General features: G+C 42.4%; 3 protein-coding genes across 4 annotated transcripts; 1 reads left to right on the top strand and 2 right to left on the bottom strand.

Annotated features, from left to right (window-relative positions):
• Positions 1 to 1118: 1118 nt before the first annotated feature.
• LOC135259297 (leucine-rich melanocyte differentiation-associated protein) lies at positions 1119 to 3569 on the bottom strand. The gene is given in 4 exon segments (XM_064343505.1): positions 1119 to 1453; positions 1888 to 1965; positions 2043 to 2234; positions 2634 to 3569. Coding segments are annotated over 4 exon segments (684 nt in total). The 5' UTR covers positions 2903 to 3569; the 3' UTR covers positions 1119 to 1308.
• A 2175-nt stretch (positions 3570 to 5744) lies between these two features.
• On the bottom strand, positions 5745 to 17523 carry LOC135259303 (alkaline ceramidase 2). Of its 2 annotated transcripts, XM_064343518.1 has the most exons (6): positions 17017 to 17523; positions 15981 to 16095; positions 13689 to 13830; positions 13148 to 13285; positions 7824 to 7961; positions 5745 to 7575 (listed from the first exon to the last, which is right to left on the bottom strand). In XM_064343518.1, exons 1-6 carry the CDS (start codon positions 17122 to 17124, stop codon positions 7389 to 7391), a joined length of 828 nt encoding a protein of 275 aa, XP_064199588.1. In that variant the 5' UTR covers positions 17125 to 17523; the 3' UTR covers positions 5745 to 7388. The 2 variants fall into 2 exon arrangements, with proteins under 2 accessions (XP_064199588.1, XP_064199589.1); XM_064343519.1 differs by lacking the exons at positions 15981 to 16095; positions 17017 to 17523 and adding an exon at positions 15632 to 15961.
• Positions 17524 to 19333: 1810 nt separating this feature from the next.
• LOC135259304 (small ribosomal subunit protein eS6-like) lies at positions 19334 to 22185 on the top strand. The gene is made up of 6 exons (XM_064343521.1): positions 19334 to 19461; positions 19964 to 20095; positions 20502 to 20712; positions 21011 to 21157; positions 21264 to 21421; positions 22062 to 22185. Exons 1-6 carry the CDS (start codon positions 19456 to 19458, stop codon positions 22155 to 22157), a joined length of 750 nt encoding a protein of 249 aa, XP_064199591.1. The 5' UTR covers positions 19334 to 19455; the 3' UTR covers positions 22158 to 22185.
• The last annotated feature ends 146 nt before the right edge of the window (positions 22186 to 22331 follow it).

A 22331-nucleotide genomic window follows, 5' to 3' on the forward strand; every position in this document is an offset into this window, starting at 1 on the left:
ATATTTTCCTTATTAATGAAGTCCATTCTAGTTACCTCTATTCGATAGCATGCTGGGTCTTGCAAATGCTCCTGCATAATACAGCCTGAATAGTCTGATTTCAGTTAGACATGGCACACTCTTCTGCCAGCGTATTTCACCACACTGTTGTCCCAATCTGCTTAACACATAACAGCAATGCCAATATAGGATAGTTTATCTTTGCCCTTTAGTTTGGTTCCGAGTAAAAGTGCCAGTAAGAAACACATTCAGTTTTGATATTTTATGGAAGATGTCAAAGCAGCAATAAATAAGAAGTTGATATCTGCCATCAAGATGTTTAGCTGACTTCCTGTTTGCCATTTTCGACACTTATGTGAGATGAGATGTTTAAACACTCATCAGAGGTGTTGAAGAAAGCTCAGTGGCAGTATATAATTTTATATATTATAGTATATTATATAATTATGTATATTTTTTTCAACTAATAAAAATACAATCAAATGCCCTGTATTGCTTCTTTTCAGGCTTTGTCTTCCCAGAGTACGAGTGCCCCCTACTGTTATTGTTGTGGACTGCAAGAGTGAACGTTTTGACAGGAAAGTAGCATATCATTTAGAACACTCCGCCAAAAGAACCTTGAGTCAGAATTCTGAAGAAGGCTGGAATATCAAATAAGCATTGGTCTAAAAATGACAGCTCATGCCAAGTATTGCTCTTCCCTGTACATAGTAACTTACACACCATTTGTCCACAATTGATTTCAAGCTGTTCTGTGAGGCCAGCTGCTACAGACAAGCACACTTAAAATCTGGAAGGATCTATCTTGCAGAAAACAGCTACATGTTTGAAAAATAAGGCACTCAGCTGACTAAGCCTTGTGATTGTAGGGAAAAGCATTGTTTGTCCCCAAACTGAACGACATACATTCCAGATGTTTTTTCACTCTGAAAAGAGTATACATCCTAAAATGTGATTAGATATATGCAATCATTTATAAAAGGAGAAATACTCAAATGTGCATCCTTCTCACATAAGACAATTAATAATAACTTCAGGTATTTAACAAAATTGCTAACACTGCCACTCAAAAATAAATCCTGGTCGAAATAAATAAATCTTCCTTCTAGATTTTGTAAAAAAAAAAAAAGAAACAGAATCTCAGATTTCTTTTAAGTCACCCGCCCCCTTCTGGAACCAAAAATCCAAGCAACAACGATTATTTATGTTAAATCTTAAATTGCACAGTCTTCCGTTTCAGATGAAAAGATCTTGAAAGTAGAATTCAGAGTTCAGAGGAAAGCCAAACAGCCGGCAGATGTGATGGGATCAGCGGTGAAGCTCTTTCTTCCTCTTGCAGTTGTCTTTTATCCTCTGCATCCTGTAGGTCTTCTTAGCTTGCATGCGCTCTTGCTCCAGCACCTCTGTGTCATCCAGTACCTCCAGACCGGGGATCTGACTGATCACATACTGCCTGAGGGGAGGAATGCCAACATGCCCATCAGAACATCACCATAATGATCATAAATATGGATTACAACACATAAAGGTATTGTATATAAAATGAACAATATATTATCGGCACCTCAACAGTCGGATGTATTTAAGGATTTGCAAAAAAGGAGTGTTATTTCCACAGAACATGCAAAACTATTTTTAAAAATGTGAAATGAGTTAGAGAAGGAGTGTTGCACAGATAACAACAGTACCTAAAAAAGTACTCTTTGGAAAGAGGGAGAAATGCAAATATATAAAAAAGGAGGTTCAGTTTGTTAGTCAAAAATATATAAAAAATGGGAGTACTGTTTTCCAGTCAAAAATATGAAAAGGCAAACATGGCGAACAACCAAACTTGTGAAAGGTCATTTAAATCACAGACAGCCTCCACAGAGTAACTGTTCAGTTTACCTGTAATCAATGTACTGTGTCAAAGTCCCTCCATTGAAGTAGCTGGGAGCCGCCTCGTTGTTCATCATACTTAGAATCCTGAGAAGAGAGGGCAAATGGTCAGACTGGACTGCCTCATCCCCAAGGCCACAGTATAGGGGTGATCCAGTGCTCACTTTATATTGGGGAACTTCCTGCTGATTTCCTCCACGAAGATGGGCAGGTTACTGATCTTGTTCTTGTTGATCCAAACGGTAGTGATGCTGGGCATGTAGGGGAACTTGACGTGGGAATTGTAGTTGTTAGAGTCCAGGATGAGCGTGCTGAGCTTCTCCAGTTCCCCCAGGAGAGCTGGGCTCCGTTATCATCTGAATTAAGGGAGGATAAATGCACAAGTGATCTCTTATAGGGGGAGAAAGTAGCGTACGTATTTGCCACTCAGTACAATGAAATTAAAGCAGGCATTTTATGACAGTGGGATGCAATAGTGAGTTTCCACACAGCACAATATGGCTCAGCATTCAAAGTGAAATGAATATATGTATCCCCAAATGGAATGCATAGTTGTAGCCCCGTGGTTTCTATGTAGTTGTGGGACATGCACATGCCGTACCTGCAGCTTTTACAAAATAACCTTCACCCTGATATATGCAGCAATGAAGGGGAACAAGCTATGGCTAACGACCTGAACAGAGGACATTTGTACATAAATCCCACACACACAGATGACCACACCCAGTGCGTGTGCAGGGGGTGCAGAAGGATACTCCTCCAGCGTGTTGTAGCTGAGGTCCAGCACTTCCAGTGTCTCGCACTGCTCCAGGATGCTGTCGTAGGGGATCTCTGAGAGGCCCTGGTAGGCAAAGGAGAGGCGTCGCAGTCCCTGCTCCTGGCCTGGGTTGACGGGCGTGGCCCCTGCCTCCATGGCGCAAGAGCTCGAAGCTCCTGCAGCACACCCCTCAGAACTCAGGACCCCAGAAACATTACAGTACTGTCTTTTCAAAAAGAAAAGAAACAAGCAATAATAAATCACCATGGAAGACTGTCATTCAAAATGAATTAAAATGCAAAAAAAACTCAAGTTAAATGCAGTATTGGGACATTTGTTCTGTTGGCTCTGCACTCCAGCACAATGGATTTGAACTAAAACCATGAAAACAATGAATATAAGGTTGAGGTGCAGTCTGTCAGCTTTAAAATGAGGGTATTTACATCCATATCAGATGATATTGTTCAATGCTTTTGCACTTGTTTATTGACCACCACTGTTGGCTCTGAAATATTGACCAAAACAGTAGTATTTTACTTATTGGAAATATAATGTCTGTTGCAAAATCTTAGAAGTTGTTGGAAGGAATGTGTGTTATGTTTCAGACTTTTGTAAACATGTCATACTGATCAGAATGCAGATGCAGAAATAATCCCATGACTGGTGTAATGACCCAGTAGAAAAACATGAAGCATGAAAATACCAGCCTGTCCTACAATGGTGGCTCACAGAAGTATTTTTAGAAGACAGCATGAGTTTAGAGCTCAATACAAAATTATGCTTTCAACAAGAACTGGTTTGAATGGATATGTTAATTACCTTAAGAGGCTTATCAAAATTCAATTTCACATAAATAAGGGGTTTGTTTTATTTATGGATACAAACTGGAAACCGATCATCCTCCAAATTCCAATGCTGCATGAAAACTGAATTCATTCATTCTCATCAAAGGTGAAAAATGAACACTAGTACAGATATAATACAATGAGCCAATGTAAAATCTACAGAACAACAACAGCAGGAACATTTGTATATGGCGAAAAAATAAAAAGTTGAGTTAATGTGTAACTCTTAGCTGAGGGAGGGATATTTCTGGTAATATCTTCATGACACAAACAATGTCATTATCTGTTTTCACAGTTTAACACAGCCAGTTGTATTAATTTCTTTGGATGCTATTGATGTATCAGTGAAAATCTTACTGGCATGATGACACTACGAATGAATGAATTAAAAAAGTTTGACTGAGAATCTAGACATTCAAAAGGACCTACCAAAACAGCCGTTAAATACTGTATCAAGCATTCTAATATTCTATTGCATGTTCAGAATATCAAGAATAATGCAACTCAAACATCATCCTTCCAAGATGTTTTTTTGACTTCGTTGCTAAAGAATGCTGAAATACCACAGAAAGCAATAGCTAGCATGTACCAGGAAACATGTTTCCATATTACATTTATGTTCCACTTTACATATTTAAATGTTGTTCGACTCACCAGGTTTTCCTAACGTTCCAGGAAAGCTGCCGTCGCCCGTGGTTGCGTACTGCACGGCAGCCGCCCGCTCACTGTACAAGAAAAGAACTCTTTCATGGTGGAGCCGTGGATCACAAGATCTGGATAATCACATTGTACTTTAACTCTTTCCCTCAGGCCGCAGTGCGCATGCAGCCCTGCAAAGCCAGGCACCTTGGAGGAAGTGGTCAGCTTCGTGAAGGGGTCAACGGCAGATCAATATAGCCGAGGCTACTTACTCGATTTTACTGGTTTAATTTTAGACTGGTCACAAAATTATTTTGATTGTTTTGCTATGGAAGGACTTCCTAAGTCACCATGCTGTAATTTGTCTGTCCAATTAGGCCCAGAAGAAGTGTTCTGATTGATAAACTACCCATCTAGTTTAATCTGACATCATTTTGTGGAGTATTTATGTTCAGAAAGGAAAACACAAGCTTTATCATCAGATTAAATAGCACAATATTGAAGTCAAGCACTCAAGTGATCATGTGCACAGTTGAAGATGGTGGTGGGAGTAGCATGTGTCTTCGAGATCCCCAATATTTTTCCATGGATACATGTCAAGATACATATATAGTTCAAGAGTAGTAGCTAAAAACAGTAATTTATTTTGTAAGGCCTTGTAAGGCAATTTTGATGCAGCATTTTTGACTAAGAATTTCTTCATTTTTATTTTGACTATTTTTACTGCTTTAAAGTTTTAGTGCTACTTTCTACATGGCAGTGTATGAAATAAGAACCACTTGCTTCATATACAGCACAGGGAATTGGTAAGTTTCTGAGGTCAGTTGGTATTCCAGTGAACCTGTGGCTGACCTGAAAGGGGCCCCAGCTTGAGGAGTAGGAGGGGATGTGGGCACGTTCTGACACCCCCCCCCCCCACCCCCTCATTTCCAAGAGAGCATTAGGAGAACAGAAGAGAGGTCAAGGGTCATGGCAGGGTAGTACAAGAGCCTCACAGTGACAGGGGGAGGGGGTTGGGAGCTGAAATCCCTATCCAGGGATGCTTTTCTGCTGAGAACAAGAAATTCCCTTTCGCCTTCTTACAGAGCCTCTCAAGGTTTCCAGGAGCTCCTTCTGCCTGGAGCCAATCACCATGGTAAGGGGCCCCTATTGTCATGGAGACAAGAGATTCAGCTTACTATCTCAAGAAAATACATTCCTGAGATAAGAACACCGATGTGTCATAGACGGTTCACATTTTTTAACAAAAGGCTGTGCTTTCATAAAATTTTGCACACCTTATTGATCTTGTTGCTTCGTGACCTCATAATGCCCTGATTTTATAGTTATCCCCAAGTAAAAAAATAAATACATAAATTAAATAAAACATACATATAAATATAAATAGACTTACAAATGGTCCTCAGCAATACAGAAAAGAATTGCATCAAGGAGATGATATTACTACTTTCAGGTGACTCACCATGCTCACCCATTCAAAACAGATCAGCAGTGATCACCTGCTACGATCTTCATTATTTTGTTTGCGTGACGTCCCCTAGCAACAAACAACAACCACGGTTTCTCCTTTAGAGCCTCCCTCAAACCTTGGGGGGTAACAAAAAAAACACCCGAACGCCAAGAGGCTTTGTCACATACAAGTCTTGTTTATTACAGAAGATAAAATGTAAAAATACAGTCGTATGAAACACTTCATTCTTCAATTATAAACATTTATCGGTTTACAAATATGAAATTGGTTAAAATGAAAATAAATAGTTTCTCTTCAGCACACTGACAGAGAGGCAGAGATCACAGTCTTTTGGCCCTTTTAACTGATGTGACGGAGCGCAAGGTAATAGGTCTACCGTTCCCACAAGTCCTCCCTCAGACCCCACAGCCGAAGGCAAGTCTGCCAGATCATCTGCTTAGCAGAAGTCCATTTATCAGCCCCTTCCAGGACTCGTCCGACAGTAAAACACACGATTGCGCTTGCAGTGTCATGCTCTGAGTCATGCCACGTAAAACCAGTTCATCAAAAGACCTTCATGTGCGTTTCGCGCTCAAACTTACTGTAGATACTGTATGTAAATCCAATGGTGTTCATTGAGAACTACAATTCACATTTCAAAAAATCAAATGGCTGGCTTTTGTAGGGTAAAAAAGTGCCTTTATTAAATGTATGCAAACCAGTGGCCTTGCTTTCAGACTGAAAGGAGTCTCTTTCTTTTTTTTTTTTTAGAAAAACTTGACCAAATAATATTCACCACCACTGAAGCCAGTCACGTGACTTGCACAATACAAATCCATAGCATTCCATTACATATATGCAATACATTTTCCCTTTACATTTCAAACTAACAATGCTCCGGTTATCCATCAAATGGCTCAAAATAAATGAACAAAATGTTAGTTAAATGATTTTAATGAAAATAGGTGCATTTCATATGGACCACACAGGCCACATATTCTTGTTTAAGCTACTCAGCAAGATTACCGTCTAGGCTGGGGAAGCAGGCGTTGTCATGCAGCTGTCACTTAAGTGCAAACTGTGCCTTGAAGAAGTTTCTGCCACTTTCCTGAAAATCAGGAAGGGGGCAAATACTTTTTCACGGCACTGTATGTCAATAGATATCGACTTCACACAAAGTCATGCATTCATTTGCACAGACAAAATAACTTGTTAATGTTTGAGACTGCGGAACATCCTGATTCGCAGAACATGAGCAGTGAATTTTGGACAAACATTCTTGATTACCCTCCGAGTAATAAATTAAAACACTATTAAAACTATGACCATATAACGGAAAAAGCAAATGAAGAAAGAAGTCAGTTTTACATACACATAACATGCTGTGTATTAGAAATCAATATTCTTCTGCTAAAGGGTTGAAATGTGCAGTGGCATTGTTAAGGAACGTTTCAGAATGATCCATGAACACACGGTGGCATTATTGTAAGAGCCAGGCCCTAGTGAAGACTCCACTGGATGAGGTCACGGGAAAAGATTCTGAGGAATCTTCAGCTTTGCATTGGCAATAACATTATTACACAGCTCATCTCCTTGGTCCCAAACAAGTCAATAACAGGAAAAAAAAAAACATCCTGAAACAAACCACTGAAAACATGCTTTCGTTCTACACAAAAAACTGTCTGAAAAAGGTGAGGGTCCCTTAACACATCTGCTACACATTCAGAGTCTTCCACCTCCCTCTGTTCGGGCTTTGGGTGGATATAAAAATAGAGATGGTCCCTGGCGGCCCAGGGAGTCGGTGGCGCGTCGGGCAGGACTATGTCACCTTGACCGAGGACTTCTTGTGGACGCACAGCAGGGTGACGTAGGGCACTCCGATGAAGGCCCACTTCTCGCTGGGCCAGAACTTGACGACGGGGCCCTGCTCGGGGGCCTCGGAGGCGGCGTCGAAGTAGGCGAAGCACACGCAGCCCAGGTACGAGGCCAGGCAGATGAGGATGTGCCTGCAGGGAAACGGGAAGTAGAGGAGCGTGGTAAACAGGTGGTCGTCACAGAAGCGCACGCCGCACAAAAGGGAACCACAAGAAAGAGTATTACTGGTCTTCAAAATCCAGCACAAAAAATAAAGAAAAACCACACACTGCTCCAATGTTCAAATTAACCCTAATGGCAGCAAAATAGAAATTTAAATCAACAGGCAGTCATCATTTGTCCATGCAAACCGTGTACAATGTAAGGGGGGGGGGCCCACCATGCACAGTGCAGGTAGGGGAAGTTGACGGAGGACCACATCTCACAGAAGATCCGGTCGCTGATCCAGCAGAGCAATGCGAGGGTCCACCACAACCCAGAGAACAGCCCCAGTTTAAACACACGCAGGTTTTCACACCTGCAGCAGGGCAGAGATACACACACACATTCAGCACACACACGCTGAGAACACACTATTCACCAATATTCACATTTAAATGAACAATCTGAAAAGGCTTCCCAGCAGAAACATGACTCACGGCTAAGAAAACAGAAAATGGGAGAGACAGTAATAACAGACACTAGCAAAGATTCAAATGGACATTCTGAAAGAGAATTTCCAGACATAATAAACCCATTACAGTTTTCATATGCTAAGATGAGACTTGTGTAAGTGAAGCTATATTTATCCACAGCATCAGGAGCAAAAAAAAAAGACTGAAAAAAGGATGTTGTATAAAGGAGGACTCACACAATTCCATCTGTACAGCTCCATCTATGATTCCTACCAAAATTGTCCTCTAGAAATAAACTGGTAACTGAATGAATGTTCTATCTCAGGAAGGAGACAGAACGCTCACTGTTCCTGTGCTACTGGGATAAACAGACAGTGTGGATTGTTTATCTGTTGACTTTACAGCACTTTGGCGTGTGGAACTAACACAAAGACAAAGGAGGCTTTGAGGGCCTAGCTGATGACACACAGTGAATTTCACAAACTGAAAGGGAGTGAAAGGACGCAGTGTCACAGAGAAACGCTAAACACAGGGGTGGGGAGAGCCCTTCTGTACATGTTTTGGTGTCCTGACCCAAAAAAACACTTCCAAATGTTTACAAATTGTCCTTGTCTGTGCCCTCCGTCAGACTGAGTCAGTGGGTGACCAATTCAGAGGCGGAGCCTAAATGAGGTTTGACGAACAACAGGAAAGCTATCAGCGAAGCATCGGCTTTGCAATCTGACTTAAAGCACCAGCTGTGCAGGAAGATACTCCCTCGTACTGAAATATGAAGCACGGAGTGGCCATTTTAGCCCTTAAAAGGCTGAAGAGTTTAGTAAAAAATCAGATATGAAATTTCCAGTCGCTTCCGCTGTTGGACACCTACTGTGTGTTTGGTTCCCTGATATCGCCTGACCTGCCAACACGGCGTGATTTTGAGTTCCTCAGCCTGACCCGTGCACCCCTCCCATCTGTTTTTAACAGTCTGTTAGGCATTTGAAAATAACAGTTACACATTCTTGTCTGGGCATAAAGAAAGAGGGGGGGGGTCCCAACAACCCTATGAACATCACTCATCCCCTGCACAAAGTCTCTGCATATTAGCCCCCCCAAATCGCCAGACAATAGCAGCCCCCCCCCACCACACAAAGAAGGCCAACACGGCAGCATTCCTCACTGATAAATCAGTATTTCTTCATCCTGGCCCTGACTTCACATTGGTATTTGGACTTTTCAGGGAAAATTTCAGCAATTACTTTTAGAAGCACATGTGAGCTAAAAATTAACTAATATTGTAATTTATTGTAATTTAATAACATATGTGGGTCAATGACGTGACATCCAATTTTCGTGTTCAGTACATAATATAAAAACCATGCAACTTTCCATTTGAATTATGTCACATTATATTATTAAATTTCCTTCTATTTACTTAGTTACAGAAGTACTTATTTTGAGTAATTGAGTTTATAAAAAGAAAAAATCTTGGCTAGAATGTTTGTGTGATTTTCTTTTCACAATTAACTGAACACTGCATGCATCTATCTCAGGGACGGATGAAAATACATCTTGGACACCTGACAGCTGACGGTCGATGCAGCTAATTTTAAATGCCCCTGTAGTACGCCTTCGGTCCCAGCGTTCTCCTGAGGGAGATGAAGTAGGCGTCAGCAGTATAAATAAAACTCAGAGGATAGGTCACATCATAACAGAATCCCACAAATACGTTCAGGTGACATTCAGATGTGCTCCATTCATCCACACACATCCAATTAAATGAGGAAATGGCAGTAGTATGACGCATTCATTAAATATTAGCGCACTTCTTCCACAATGTGCAAAATACTATACTTATACTACAACCTCCGAGCCCCATTGCGTCATTGCCTGCATCTCTTGATGTTCTAGGAGAGAACCAAACAGGATGCCTATGTCACGGAAAACACGCAAACATGTGTATATACACACTGAAAACACTCTCATTCCAATCCCATGTGCGCACACGCACACAAACACAGCAAACAGGAAGCTGGTTCAGCGGGAAGGCCTAGAGAAAATGCAGCAGAGGGAAAGGGTATCTGAGGTCATAGGCAGACACGAGAACAAAAACAGCGTAATTACAGTCAGTTGCTGAAGTCGACACATTCCTTCAGCGCCACACTGTGTGATTAGACCACATCGACTGACAAGTGGCAGCATTACCGCAACTTCAAAGAGACACTGCTATTCTATCCACAAGATGGGTACAGATTGGCTCCCAGTGCTAAAAAGTGATAACATTGTAGCAATGTTGCAGACACGCTCTGAGAGCGTTATGAGTAGTCTTAAAGGTACGCGGGCCACAGCAAGGCGAGGCGAGGCAGAGGAGCAGAAAGAGCAGGAGTGACTGTGACACGGTCTGTAGTGCACGGAGCTGCCCTTGCTAGCGACACAAACATTAGCACAGGAAGATAACCTGCTATTCTTAGCGTTCTGCTGTCAGCTTGCCTCTGCACTGATAGGTCAGACCTGCTTGTGGCTTAATTCAGCATAAGCTGCCTGGAGCCACCAGTCCTTGTCTGAGTTGATGTGGGGGGGGGAGAGGGCATTAATAATTTTAAAAAATTTAAATAAACAAATAAAAATTCATAATTACTCACACCAAGAATATGAATCATGATGGACTTTGAGGTCTTGGTTTCCTAAGCGAAGCGAATTATACAATCGTTCAGTCAAAAACCCTGGCTAGCATCGCGTGAGCAGAGGCTACGTGCGCGCATGCTAATTCAGCCCCGTGCAGCGGAACACCCCGGGGCCTCTCCTCTCATTAAGCGCCCGCCCGGGTCACGCGACCGCGGCGCACGCGGTCTTCCGCAAGCTCATCCTAAACCGCGCAGGCCGTGCGGAAAAAGGGTAGCGCCGCGGAGACCAGAGACGAGCCAAGAGCGCGCTGCTGGGGGGGGGCGGTGCGGTACCCCCGCCTGCCAGCCGACCTCGTTATCTACAGAAACATGCAAATGAGCCGCGGGGCGCTGGGTTTGATGTGCGGAAGAGGGCTGGGGGGGGGAGGGACACCCAGCGCCTCCTCACGGGGAAAAGGCGGAGTCATCACGGGGGCTGTGCAGACGAGAGCGTCTCTTTCTTTGACAAACATCATCTGGAGGGACTGAGCAGGAGATCAATTAGGCTTAGCCGGGAGACTGCCAGCTTCTTCACATAAAAAGGAAAGCGATACGATATGCGTTTCTATAAATGGGACTTTGGACACTAACTAAATGCGGCAGAGACTCGTTTCTCTGCAATGGTAACTAACTGCAGCAGTCACCGCAGTGGCAGAGAGATGAGAGGAGGCAGTAATAGGCACACAGGCTTGCTGCAGCTATAGGATATTAATATTACATATAACATAATCACGTGCAATGTGGCAATTAACTGTGAGCAGATGAGAAAAAAAGCCAGACCTCCCTCACCAAACCTTGTAAAGAATCGTCGCAAAAGAATCCATTATCGAGTACTTTATCCGTTATCCGCTCCGATATGGCCAAAGGAGACACGTTAGAAATGCACAGCCAGAATAGTTCCTAACGAGATGCCTCGCCTTTCAAATTCACCATGCCACAGAAATGTAAAGTAGGCCTACATCTTCAGGTGTCAACGAACAAGAGACCCACAATTCACTGCATAACACTTAGATTCAATATGAGACAGCGTTTTAAGGCATCCCATCTGCAGCGCTCTCATACCCTACAGTAACGAAACTTGAGTGGTTCAGCGGTGCAGAAGCTGCTGTTGTTCTCATAATGGGGATTGAGGGTAAGAGGGTGAGATGGCTGTGCATGGGGGCGGGGAGGGGGCGGGGTGTTTGCCCCAGCGTCTTCATCATGGATCCATGCCTCTCCAATTACATTGAGATGGCTTTGCTACCTCCATCTCCAGTGCTTCTCTCCATTGGCTGTCTCCGCACCATTAGAGACGGTTGGCCAAACAGAAAATGCGTGCCTTCTCTCTCTCTCGCGTGCAGAGGCTTTTCAGACTGCCAGCTCTCAGCTGGGCCCCCCATTTGTCTTAGTTATGGGGACCTGCAAACAGCACACTGGAGCAAGGGGCACTCTGCTTGCACATTGGCTTTAGTACAGATGACCTAAGAAGTGCATTTCCTTTGCCCTATGTGCATTACAACCAAGCAGTCAGACCACGGCCAACTGCAAACCACTCCTTCAATGTTGGACCTATAGACATAAAGTGCAAAGACTACCATACATGTGGCTCCAGTCTCATGTTCCAACACACACTGTATTGCTCACACACACACACACCTTCTTTCAGAAGTGTAACTAATGAAGCCACCATTCTGCACCAGTATACTCAGTATCAGTTACCCTACTTTGGGACTTCATGTTGAGCTAGAGAACTGCAGAAGTGGTACAGCAGGCACAGACAGATTGTATGTGCCCAGTGGAGCAGCGGAGTCTCTGCTCAAAGACTGAATCCCAACAGCGTGTCACAAGACAAGGCAGGATGCGATCGGGAACGACAGACGATGCAGCACTAAGAGGAGTCATGCTACTCAGGATGCCCACTGGCTTATTTAATTTTGAAACACAGTTGGCTCAGGTGATGTCCTAATACTGCTACTACAGTATTATTACCACATGAATGTCATGGGTGAAGCATGCTAACGAGCTAGCAAATACTGATATATATTTACAAATAAATTCATTACCAAATAATAAAGCACATTTTTGTGTTTAAGACATACAGCTTGTAGATCTATGAGAGCACTGAGTGTATAATACTTCTAAATGAACTTTGACCATAATGCAGTTACATTTCTCCTGAGTGCAGTACTCATAACCTGTAACAGAAAAAAATTCTATTGCATATAAATCCAAGGTCTACTGCGACAAAGCTTCCATTCTTGTTCATACAGAAAATATACGATCTGTGCACTATTCAATTATGAATGCATACTTCTTACTGCAAAAGTGCACTGCAGTGTTTAATCATCAGATCAAATTAGGACACAGTACTGGATACAAGGAGTCAAGAGTATCAAGAGTCAAGATCAGAATGTACTGTTGTCATGGGGATTAACAGTAAAGTTTCCCAGCATGCCCTGGGTGCTCACCTCCTGAGTTCCGTGATGAGTAGGGCAGTACAGGGGATGCCCAGGGTCATCAGGGATATGGAGTTGATGGCTGGCTTAACAAAAGCCAGACATGTGGTGATTCCAGACAGAATGCCGATGACCACTTTAAACCTTGACCTGGGTGGAGAGGAAAAAACACACTTACACACACATACATACATATATTCTCCAATTTTAGAGTTCAGAAAGGCCTCTCGGCCATTATTTAAACATCTGCTTCCATTTCTCTGTTCAGTTTTCAAAGGTATGTTTGCTTAAAGACAAAAAGCTGTCACATTTTAATAACAGTAACTGTACAATACTTACCCCCACAAACAGTGACCCCCCACCACACACACACACACACACACACACAAACACATGCACTCATCCAGGATATACAAGGACATACACAAATCCTTGGCTGAAGAAATATACCAGATACCATTACAGTCCTATCATTTTTTAGTGCACTAGCTGGATGAGGCTCAAGTTATCCAGTATGGTGTATCATTTAGCATGAGCTGCACATCAGTCTTGCCTGTCTCTGCGAAACATTTTCGGCAGGTATCTCTTGGGAAACCACATGCCGATGGCACACATCAGAACCCACAGGATGGCCAGCTCATCCAGCATCTGACCCAGGAAGCTGAGAGTGGCATGGAAGTACGTCGATCCAATACCTGCAGCAGGATTTATATGGGTAAATGTTTCAAGAATTGTCAGTTATTTTCCTTCATAGACAGTGGTTTCTCCAAAGAAAAAGTACAATAGAAACAATTTTAATTATATTATCCTTAAAACATATAATATTTATCATATTACACATATATATACACATTGTTTCCTTTTTTTATAAACACACATAAAACTTGTGAGATGATGTAATGATTCAGTTACACTATATTTGCATGCATACAAAGCAAAGTTTAAGAAGAGCTAAATCTGAAATCAATGTGGTCTCCATTTGGCTGACCAATCAAATTAGGACCCTGGAGAACAGCCCCAGGCTTTGATCTCCACAGGGGCAGAGCACCATCCTGCCCAGCCATGGTGCTCCAGAACACCCTGCCAAAACACAAAGCCATTGCACCAATGGGGTACAGGTCAGTGCTCTTCTCACTGACTTAGTGCATGAATACCGCTCTATCTATGTCTCAGTCCTGTATTTAGAAACATCTGCCCAAAAAGTGGGGCATCACTAGGGCCTGTGTCCCTCTTACAGGGACTTCCCATCAATCACGCACGCCTTACGAGTACGGCTGGCCCGCCCCACAGAACTCTGGCACCGGCAGAGAAGCATCCAACACTAAATCTGTTATTGGGGAGCTAGAGTTCCCAATGAAGTGTCCTGAACTCTAGACTTGAAAGAGGATCTGCTCATGTTTTAGCACAACATGCAGAGCCAGAAGACTTATCTGGCCAGTTCACAAGTTCACCGTGCCAACAATATCCACGAGCCACATACCATAAGCAAATACATGGAATCTGCTGCAAGATTAAAACAGTCATTAAAACTTATCTGTGTGACAGAACCTAATGTGGGAGAACACTCTACCCACCTCAGTCAGTGTCACCAAGAGAAAGAAAACTAAAAAACTGTCAAACGTTTGAATCCAAACCAGTCAGACAGGAGAAAAGGATATTTCCACGTGCTTGTTTTGGTTCCCAAAAACTGTCACGATTTCAGCAGTATGCTATTAACGAAGCTGATGTAACCAGCATGTCAGACTGTTTGAAGTGCTGTTTCTGCACCACATAACTAGCTGAGCTGAGAATTTTCCACACTGAATTTCCTCTGAGAGAGAGAGAGGGAGACAAAGGGTGAGCGTGAGAGAGAAATCAAGTGGCTTAATGTGAAAAATGTGTCATTTTTGTGCTTTGTTGGGTTCACGATTGCATCACTACATTGTTAAGATTCTGAGCTGTCAAATGTCAGTTTTGTAGCTCACACCAATTAACTACACAGCACCACAATGAGGACAAGCATTAGGACAAGTAATCCTAAACAGTTGACAACACTCCCATTGTCTCAGCTGATCTTCAGTAAGCTCAGAAAATGTTTCTCTGTGGGTTTTGCTGCCTTGGGAGGTTACAATTATTCATGATGACGGCAGGAAGTGATTTCTGCAGTAATGAGAAACAGGGGGAATCAGTGGCTCAGAACACTATAGAGATGTCACTGCAGGGCCAAATAGTGACAACCAAATTTGTAAAAGTCACTGTAACGTTGCCAGTGAATGTACTGACGGTGTATGTGACACTGGTAATACCGTCTGTTTTATGCCAGAAGTAGAGGAATTTCAATTATATACACTGAAAATGGTTTGGAAATACAACCCCACCTGAAATAGTGCTGCACACCTGAATTCAATAATTTATTAATTACATCAGCCACACAGCTTTTCAGTAGAAACATGAAGATGGCTAACCTCCCAATAATTAAATATAAAATAAATATTTTTAAACAAAAAACTTGTTTACCTTCATGGGATCGACTCATCCTGATGAAAGTCAGATTGATTTGCCATGCATAGCCCACGGCGGCAGTTCCTGCGCGCCGTGTGAAAAACATCTAAGGACCATCTAGCTGGGTTTAACAAAAACTTTCACAGCAAACAGCTCCCATTCTTCCAAGCTCGCTCCTTTTTCAGATGAGTAAGTTCGCAAAATCAGGAAAGGAATGTTGACAAAAGGTCGTGCCTATGTGCTACAGGACAGAAGCGCTTTGTACCACGTCAAGCATGAAAAGCAAGCAAAGGGTCACTTATGTCAGAGACTACTTCTTCCGGAGTTATATTAGTGTACGCATTCAAACAAAGAGAAGACTTACCAACTACAACCAGCAGAGTCCATATTAGATATATCCCACTGTTGAAATGAGTGGCGTACTGACGAAACAAGCGCATTAATATGGGTGGCAAAATAAAAAACAATATGTTGCTGATCTGAAATGATAAAAAAACAACAGCGACAAATACATGAAGACCAGAACTTTAAAACAATAAGCAATCTTGTTAACATATGACAAATAGCAACTTCGATGTAGCTGAGTATCTTTTTCTCCCTATCTTAGATGCAGACAATGAAAATCCATTTCACTATTTACACATTTTATGAAGGTGGAATAGCAAGTATTATCTTTTGCATTGAATATGAATGAACTTCATTAAATATTCGTTGGTATTGATAACAATACAAAAACATAAATGATTTTTGCGACTTCAGCTAAAGATAGATTCATAATGAATACACATCACTTAACATGCCATTCCACAAGCATACGAAAATGAATTTCATTGTAGTGCGTATATGTGCTATAGCGATCTGTGCTCCCCATAAAAGTTCAGAATGTATTTCAGCTTTTATAGAATGGTTCCATTATTAAAAGAATCCCCTAGGACTGCTCGGAATTCTACATTAACATTGTTATGATCGTAATCAGAACTGGTTTACCACCGAGTACACATGAGGTCTATAGCAGACTTCAATAACCTGAAAAATCGAACTGCTCATTGGGGAACAGAAAATTTGATAGCACATCTATTATAATCATCATAAAAAGGTCCCCAGCTGTCAGCAGTTTTCCATTTAATTTACTGTAGCAAGTTAGCCAAACATCCAGTTGAACATGACAAAATACTAGTCCAAAAACAACTCCATCACCAGTAACGGAATGTCTATGTTAGTTAGATTTAAGTGGAGTTAAGTACCGTTAGCTGGCTAGCTAGCAAGCAAGCTAACGAACAAAGCGGTGTACTTCCGAAACAAACTGTAATTGTTATTAGATCTAGCTTCTGCTACAGCAAGTGAACACGTCATTGTGTACAGCATGTGGCAAACGCCAGAAAAAGAAAAGTCTCACTAACCGTGTTGTAAAACTCCGCAATTCCAGGGTATATTAGGTAATTGCCCTCACACCAATCAACTTCGGAGCTGCCAGCCTGCAGCTGGTTCCAGAATACAACGTTGGTCATGTCTATTGTTGTCTTGTTTGCTATGAGCACTGTTGACTTCAGTAGCTAACAAGATTGCCAGCAAACTAGCAAGCTAGTTGCTAGTAGCTAACACTTAAGCTCTTGATTATGATGATGATGTGATGTCCCAATAAAACGAATGTCAGTTGTAAATATGAGTATTCCCAGTTGTAAAATAGCGTATTTTACTCCATATCTTCTTTAATATTTATTTTACATATTTAGTTACATTAACAACACGACAGTTAAAATCGCGATTTCCAACAGCGAACTGATTTTGTTGCCAAGTTAGTGTTTGGAGCCAAATCCCTACAACCGCTAGCTAGAAGGTTTATGTTCCAAGTCCGATCACAGCATCTGCCGTTACAGCAACTCCGAACTAGCTTCTAGCTTGCTTTTCTAGCCAGCAACATGTGATCAACGCATGCGTGTTATCATTCTGCTGCCACTGCAATGTACACAAGGCCGTTGGACACGATTGATTTCTGATCACCTTCTGAGATAGAACCCTCAGTCATGTTATTAACTCAGCCTGGGAAAAATGATTAAGGTAGAGAAAGCCTCTGGGGATCCCTTTGAAATATGTCTTTGGGATTAAAAAATTCTACTGAGTATGTTTACATTGTTATCATTACAAACAATTATATAAAACCAGGTATTCCAATCACATATGCAATTTAAACCCTAGAGAGTAATGAAGCAAATAAGTATTTAGGATTTATCAATGAAAGGTAATGCATTCCAATAGGCACAGAGAAGGTTTCACAGGCACATGAGTCAATGCATAACATTGTGAATCCAGGCTGAGAATTAGGAAAACATAATGCAGAAACGTCTTCTACAGTCCAAATGTAGCCATCTGGTTTATCTTGCAATATTAGGGGGCTGACTGCAGATGATAGGATTTCAGATTTTGTGATATCAAGCCTTAGTTTTCTTGCTTATTGTTTGTTGATACAACAAGAAGCCCCAATATACCTTGTTGCGTAAATAGCTATGTTTTGTCAGATAGAACATAATTGTACATTATCCATCAATATAATTCCACTGAAAAAATGTAGTAGGATCGCTCTTTGAAATATTGGAGTGTGAAAAAATACAGTCTAATGGTAATCCGAAACATATGGCATCCGATATAGGTAGTGATTCGGATGGAGTGGATAACTTAGCACCTGCGCAAAGAACCTATAGGTTACATACTATGTCAGAATTTTAAATGTTCATTTATTTTAACATCCAAATAAATATAAAAGGCTAGAATTGCTCTGTGAATTCTTGGGATCCCATATTATTATTATTTTAAAATGACTAAGATATACCACTGCCCTCAAAATTCAATATGTCTGAGCTCATACATGGTATAAGCCAATATAGGGTAGATCTGTGTTTATAAGGAAGTTTTTATTGTACATTACACATTCAAGAAGCTCCCATTTAGCAACTGTTGGAAAAGATCTACCATCTCATTATATTAAAACTCAAACATAGTCACTTCTGCCAACAATGGTCAAGAACAATCCCACAAGGTCATGGCTTAATAGTAATACCTTTTAACAAGCAAATAATCCAAAGACACCTTACCCAAGGGCCACTTTCAACTTCTGTTGAGACAACAATTACTCTATTAAAAACAAAAATTCTATTCACATAATTGTAGCATTATGTAACTGATATGCTTCTGGCATTCCATAAACAATACATATTCCAAGAGGAGGGATGTTTTGCAGGAAACAGTTAATTGCTTCCACTGTGTGCCTTACAAACTTTGTGTTAACTTTTGAGATAACAATGATGTTTCACAACGTTTTCCTGTTACTCACTTACATTCTGATTAAGACGGTTGTTGCAAGGCCAGCTGTGCAAATGAACATTTACTAAATCCATTTACGTCACAGAAAAACAAACACTTTCCTGACAAACATACAACAGAGAAAAAGGAAAGCCTTGCATATATTACTGACTAAATTCTAAATGGTAATCTCTGAAGAAAGCATAGTAATGATACACTCTTACACAAAGTTGTGCACATAACCCTTTCCATAATTGTCTGACTCGTAAGACCCATATTCACAGCAACTCAATTAAGGCTGTTATTGCATTACACTGGTCATGGGTAATTTCACCTTGAACAACATTTTGTATGTGGCATTTTAGTTACAATATAGCGTTTTTAGTTGCATGTATCTACTATTACCCATTCCATAACAAATGACATAATCATGAAGACAACAAAACTATCGCGATATCTTCCTGGGTCTACGAGACTATGAAAGGCGGAAGATCGGCCTCTTTTTTGACGGGGACGGAGCGAAGTTTTGTCAATCCGTCGAAATGAAGGTAGGGAGGAACGAAATGTACCATTACTATTGTATGGCAGCGTTTCACATGCGTCCGTTTACGCAGAAGAAAACTATACACTGTGTAAAATAAAATAATTTCCATTCTGTGATAACTGGGTAGTTTTAAAACGAGGATGGATGCTGATCTTTTGTTACTGAAGTAGAATACCGGGTGCCCGATAAACATGGCTGCCTCCTGTAAGTGCACTATGTAGCTAACTTATCTGAATTTAAACGTAGTTTACAGTATATTGTCTCATAAGGACAGCTAGCAGAAGTGATAACTGAGCAGCACTATTTGTTATAGCATACGTGTTCGGTTGGTTGTGTATATTCTAAAAACCTAAGCATTTGCGACAAATGGAACACTTGCCGGTTTCTTTTCTGTAAAAATTCGCTGTCAGCTGAACATTGAGAAGCGCAGATTCAGTCATAAACTTAGCTTGTTTTGAACTGCAAAGTTGGACAAGTTTGTCAATTAACATTCAACATATTTCCAGCTAAACATCTCCTTTCCAGCCACTGGCTGTCAAAAGCTGATTGAGGTCGACGATGAGCGCAAGCTGCGGACCTTCTACGAGAAGCGTATGGCCACCGAGGTGTCCGCTGACCCCCTTGGCGAGGAGTGGAAGGTTAGTTTGTGTTCCCTGGCCTTCCTCTGTACTTTCATGGGAATGACACTATCTTTAAGGATACCCATCACCTTGCGCTGTGATGGGTTGAACATAAATGGGGGAGTCAGTTGTCACAGTCCACTCAAATAGTTCATCTTCTTTACTGAACTCCTGTACCCAGACTGCAAAGCGTATAGTTTTACTTACTGTGTACAACTGTATGTATTGAAGCAGTTCAGGCCAAACGGATGCCTGCATAATGCTCCTGAGGCACACCTGAGAACTTGCCACCTTCAAGTTTTGCAACTGGTGGCAGTAGAAGACTGCTGTTTAATACATGATATGCGGACTGTTACGTGGATAGGCTGCTGTGTTTCACATCCTGCCAGGCTGAACCAAACCCATGGCATGTGCTGTACTTCAGGGCTACATGGTACGTATCAGCGGGGGGAACGACAGGCAGGGTTTCCCCATGAAGCAGGGCGTTCTGACGCACGGGCGCGTCCGCCTCCTGCTCAGCAAGGGCCACTCCTGCTACCGCCCCCGCAGGACCGGAGAGCGCAAGCGCAAGTCTGTCCGCGGCTGCATCGTCGACGCCAACCTCAGTGTGCTCAACCTCGTCATCATCAAGAAAGGTAGCGAGAGCTGGGACATTCCGCTCACGCTTCTGGAAGAATCCCATTCAGCTTTACTGGCTCCTTGTGCTTTTCCTGTTTTTCATTCAGAATGCTGATCCCAGGTTGAAGCTCTAGGTTTTTCAGAATGGATATGACATTCTTGACATTCTTCTAAACTTGTAAAATGGATACTTATTTGTTCTAGATGTTATGGAGAATGGTTGTGAAGTTGAAGCTACTAGTAGCTATAAGTTAGTATCTTGATTGGCTCAGTCATTTGACTTGGCTGTGTGTTTAAAGTGCGCTCATGTCCCAGGTGAGAAGGACATCCCCGGGCTCACCGACAGCACAGTCCCTCGCCGCCTGGGCCCCAAGAGGGCCAGCAAGATCCGCAAGCTCTTCAACCTGTCGAAGGAGGACGACGTCAGGCAGTACGTGGTGAGGAGGCCCTTGACCAAGGAAGGTGAGAGGATTTCCCACTGAGCCGTTCCCACTAGAAAATCAGGGTCAACGCCTTATGTTTGAATTTGAGGTTAACATGTGTCATTCCCACCCCCTTCCCCCCCAAGGCAAGAAGCCCAGAAGCAAAGCCCCCAGGATTCAGCGGCTAGTGACGCCGCGCGTGCTGCAGCACAAGCGCCGGCGCATCGCGCTGAAGAAGCAGCGCACACTCAAGAACAAGGAGGAGGCCTCAGAGTACGCCAAGCTGCTGGCCAAGAGGATGAAGGTAGGCTCCCCCGCGGGCATGGCTTGGCTCCGCCCCTTCAGCGGCTGCCGCGAGGGACGGGCGCGCTCCAGCCGTCAAAAAGTGCAGTCGCTGCGCCTGACGTTTCTGCAGAGTGAAAGATATCCCGTTAAAAATGCGAGTCGTTTAATAGGAATGCTGGCAGTTAATGTATATGTAGCTCCTTTGAGGTCATTTGCATGCGGGTGACGGAAGTTTGCCTTGTTGGGTGACTGTGCCAAGGTTTCCTCAGTGCAAGAGAGAAGCCTAAGAGCGGTGAAGAGAAGCCTAAGAGCGGACGTGTGATTGTGTGTGGTGTGAGATGGCAGGGAGACACTCGGTATAGTGTTGAACAGCAGAGGGGGAAATGCTCCCTTCAGCACCCAGCATTGAAGTTTACTAAAGTTCAACTGAAGCTGCCCCTAGACAGGCTTTGCCCTGTCTAGTGTTTTTTTATAAACCCAATATACATATACATCTTGAAGACTGTTGTAAATTGGACATTTTTTCCTCTTCAAAGTGCTTTGTAATGCCTGATTTTTTCAGACCGCTTGTTTTGGAGCTGGTAGATAGTGTGGTAGATAGGATTTGTTTTTTTTTCCTTGGGTTCACCCTGTTGGTAAAATGCATCTCCCTCTTGCAGGAGGCCAAGGAGAAGCGGCAGGAACAGATCGCAAAGAGGCGTCGCCTCTCTTCCCTGAGAGCCTCCACATCCAAATCTGAGTCCAGCCAGAAGTAATCGGCCAATAAACACACTGTTGCATTGATTCCTGTGATTCTTCATTTTTCATCACTATCAGCGAACCAACAAGGCGACATGTTGCGCTAAATGCGCTGTGATTGTCCTGCTGTACGAGAGCTTTGGAGCGATTGGCTCGCTGATGTTAATTGGCTGCTGGTGGGAACCACGGAG

This window comes from Anguilla rostrata, chromosome 7, assembly GCF_018555375.3.
Source record: "Anguilla rostrata isolate EN2019 chromosome 7, ASM1855537v3, whole genome shotgun sequence".
Classification (NCBI taxonomy): domain Eukaryota; kingdom Metazoa; phylum Chordata; class Actinopteri; order Anguilliformes; family Anguillidae; genus Anguilla; species Anguilla rostrata.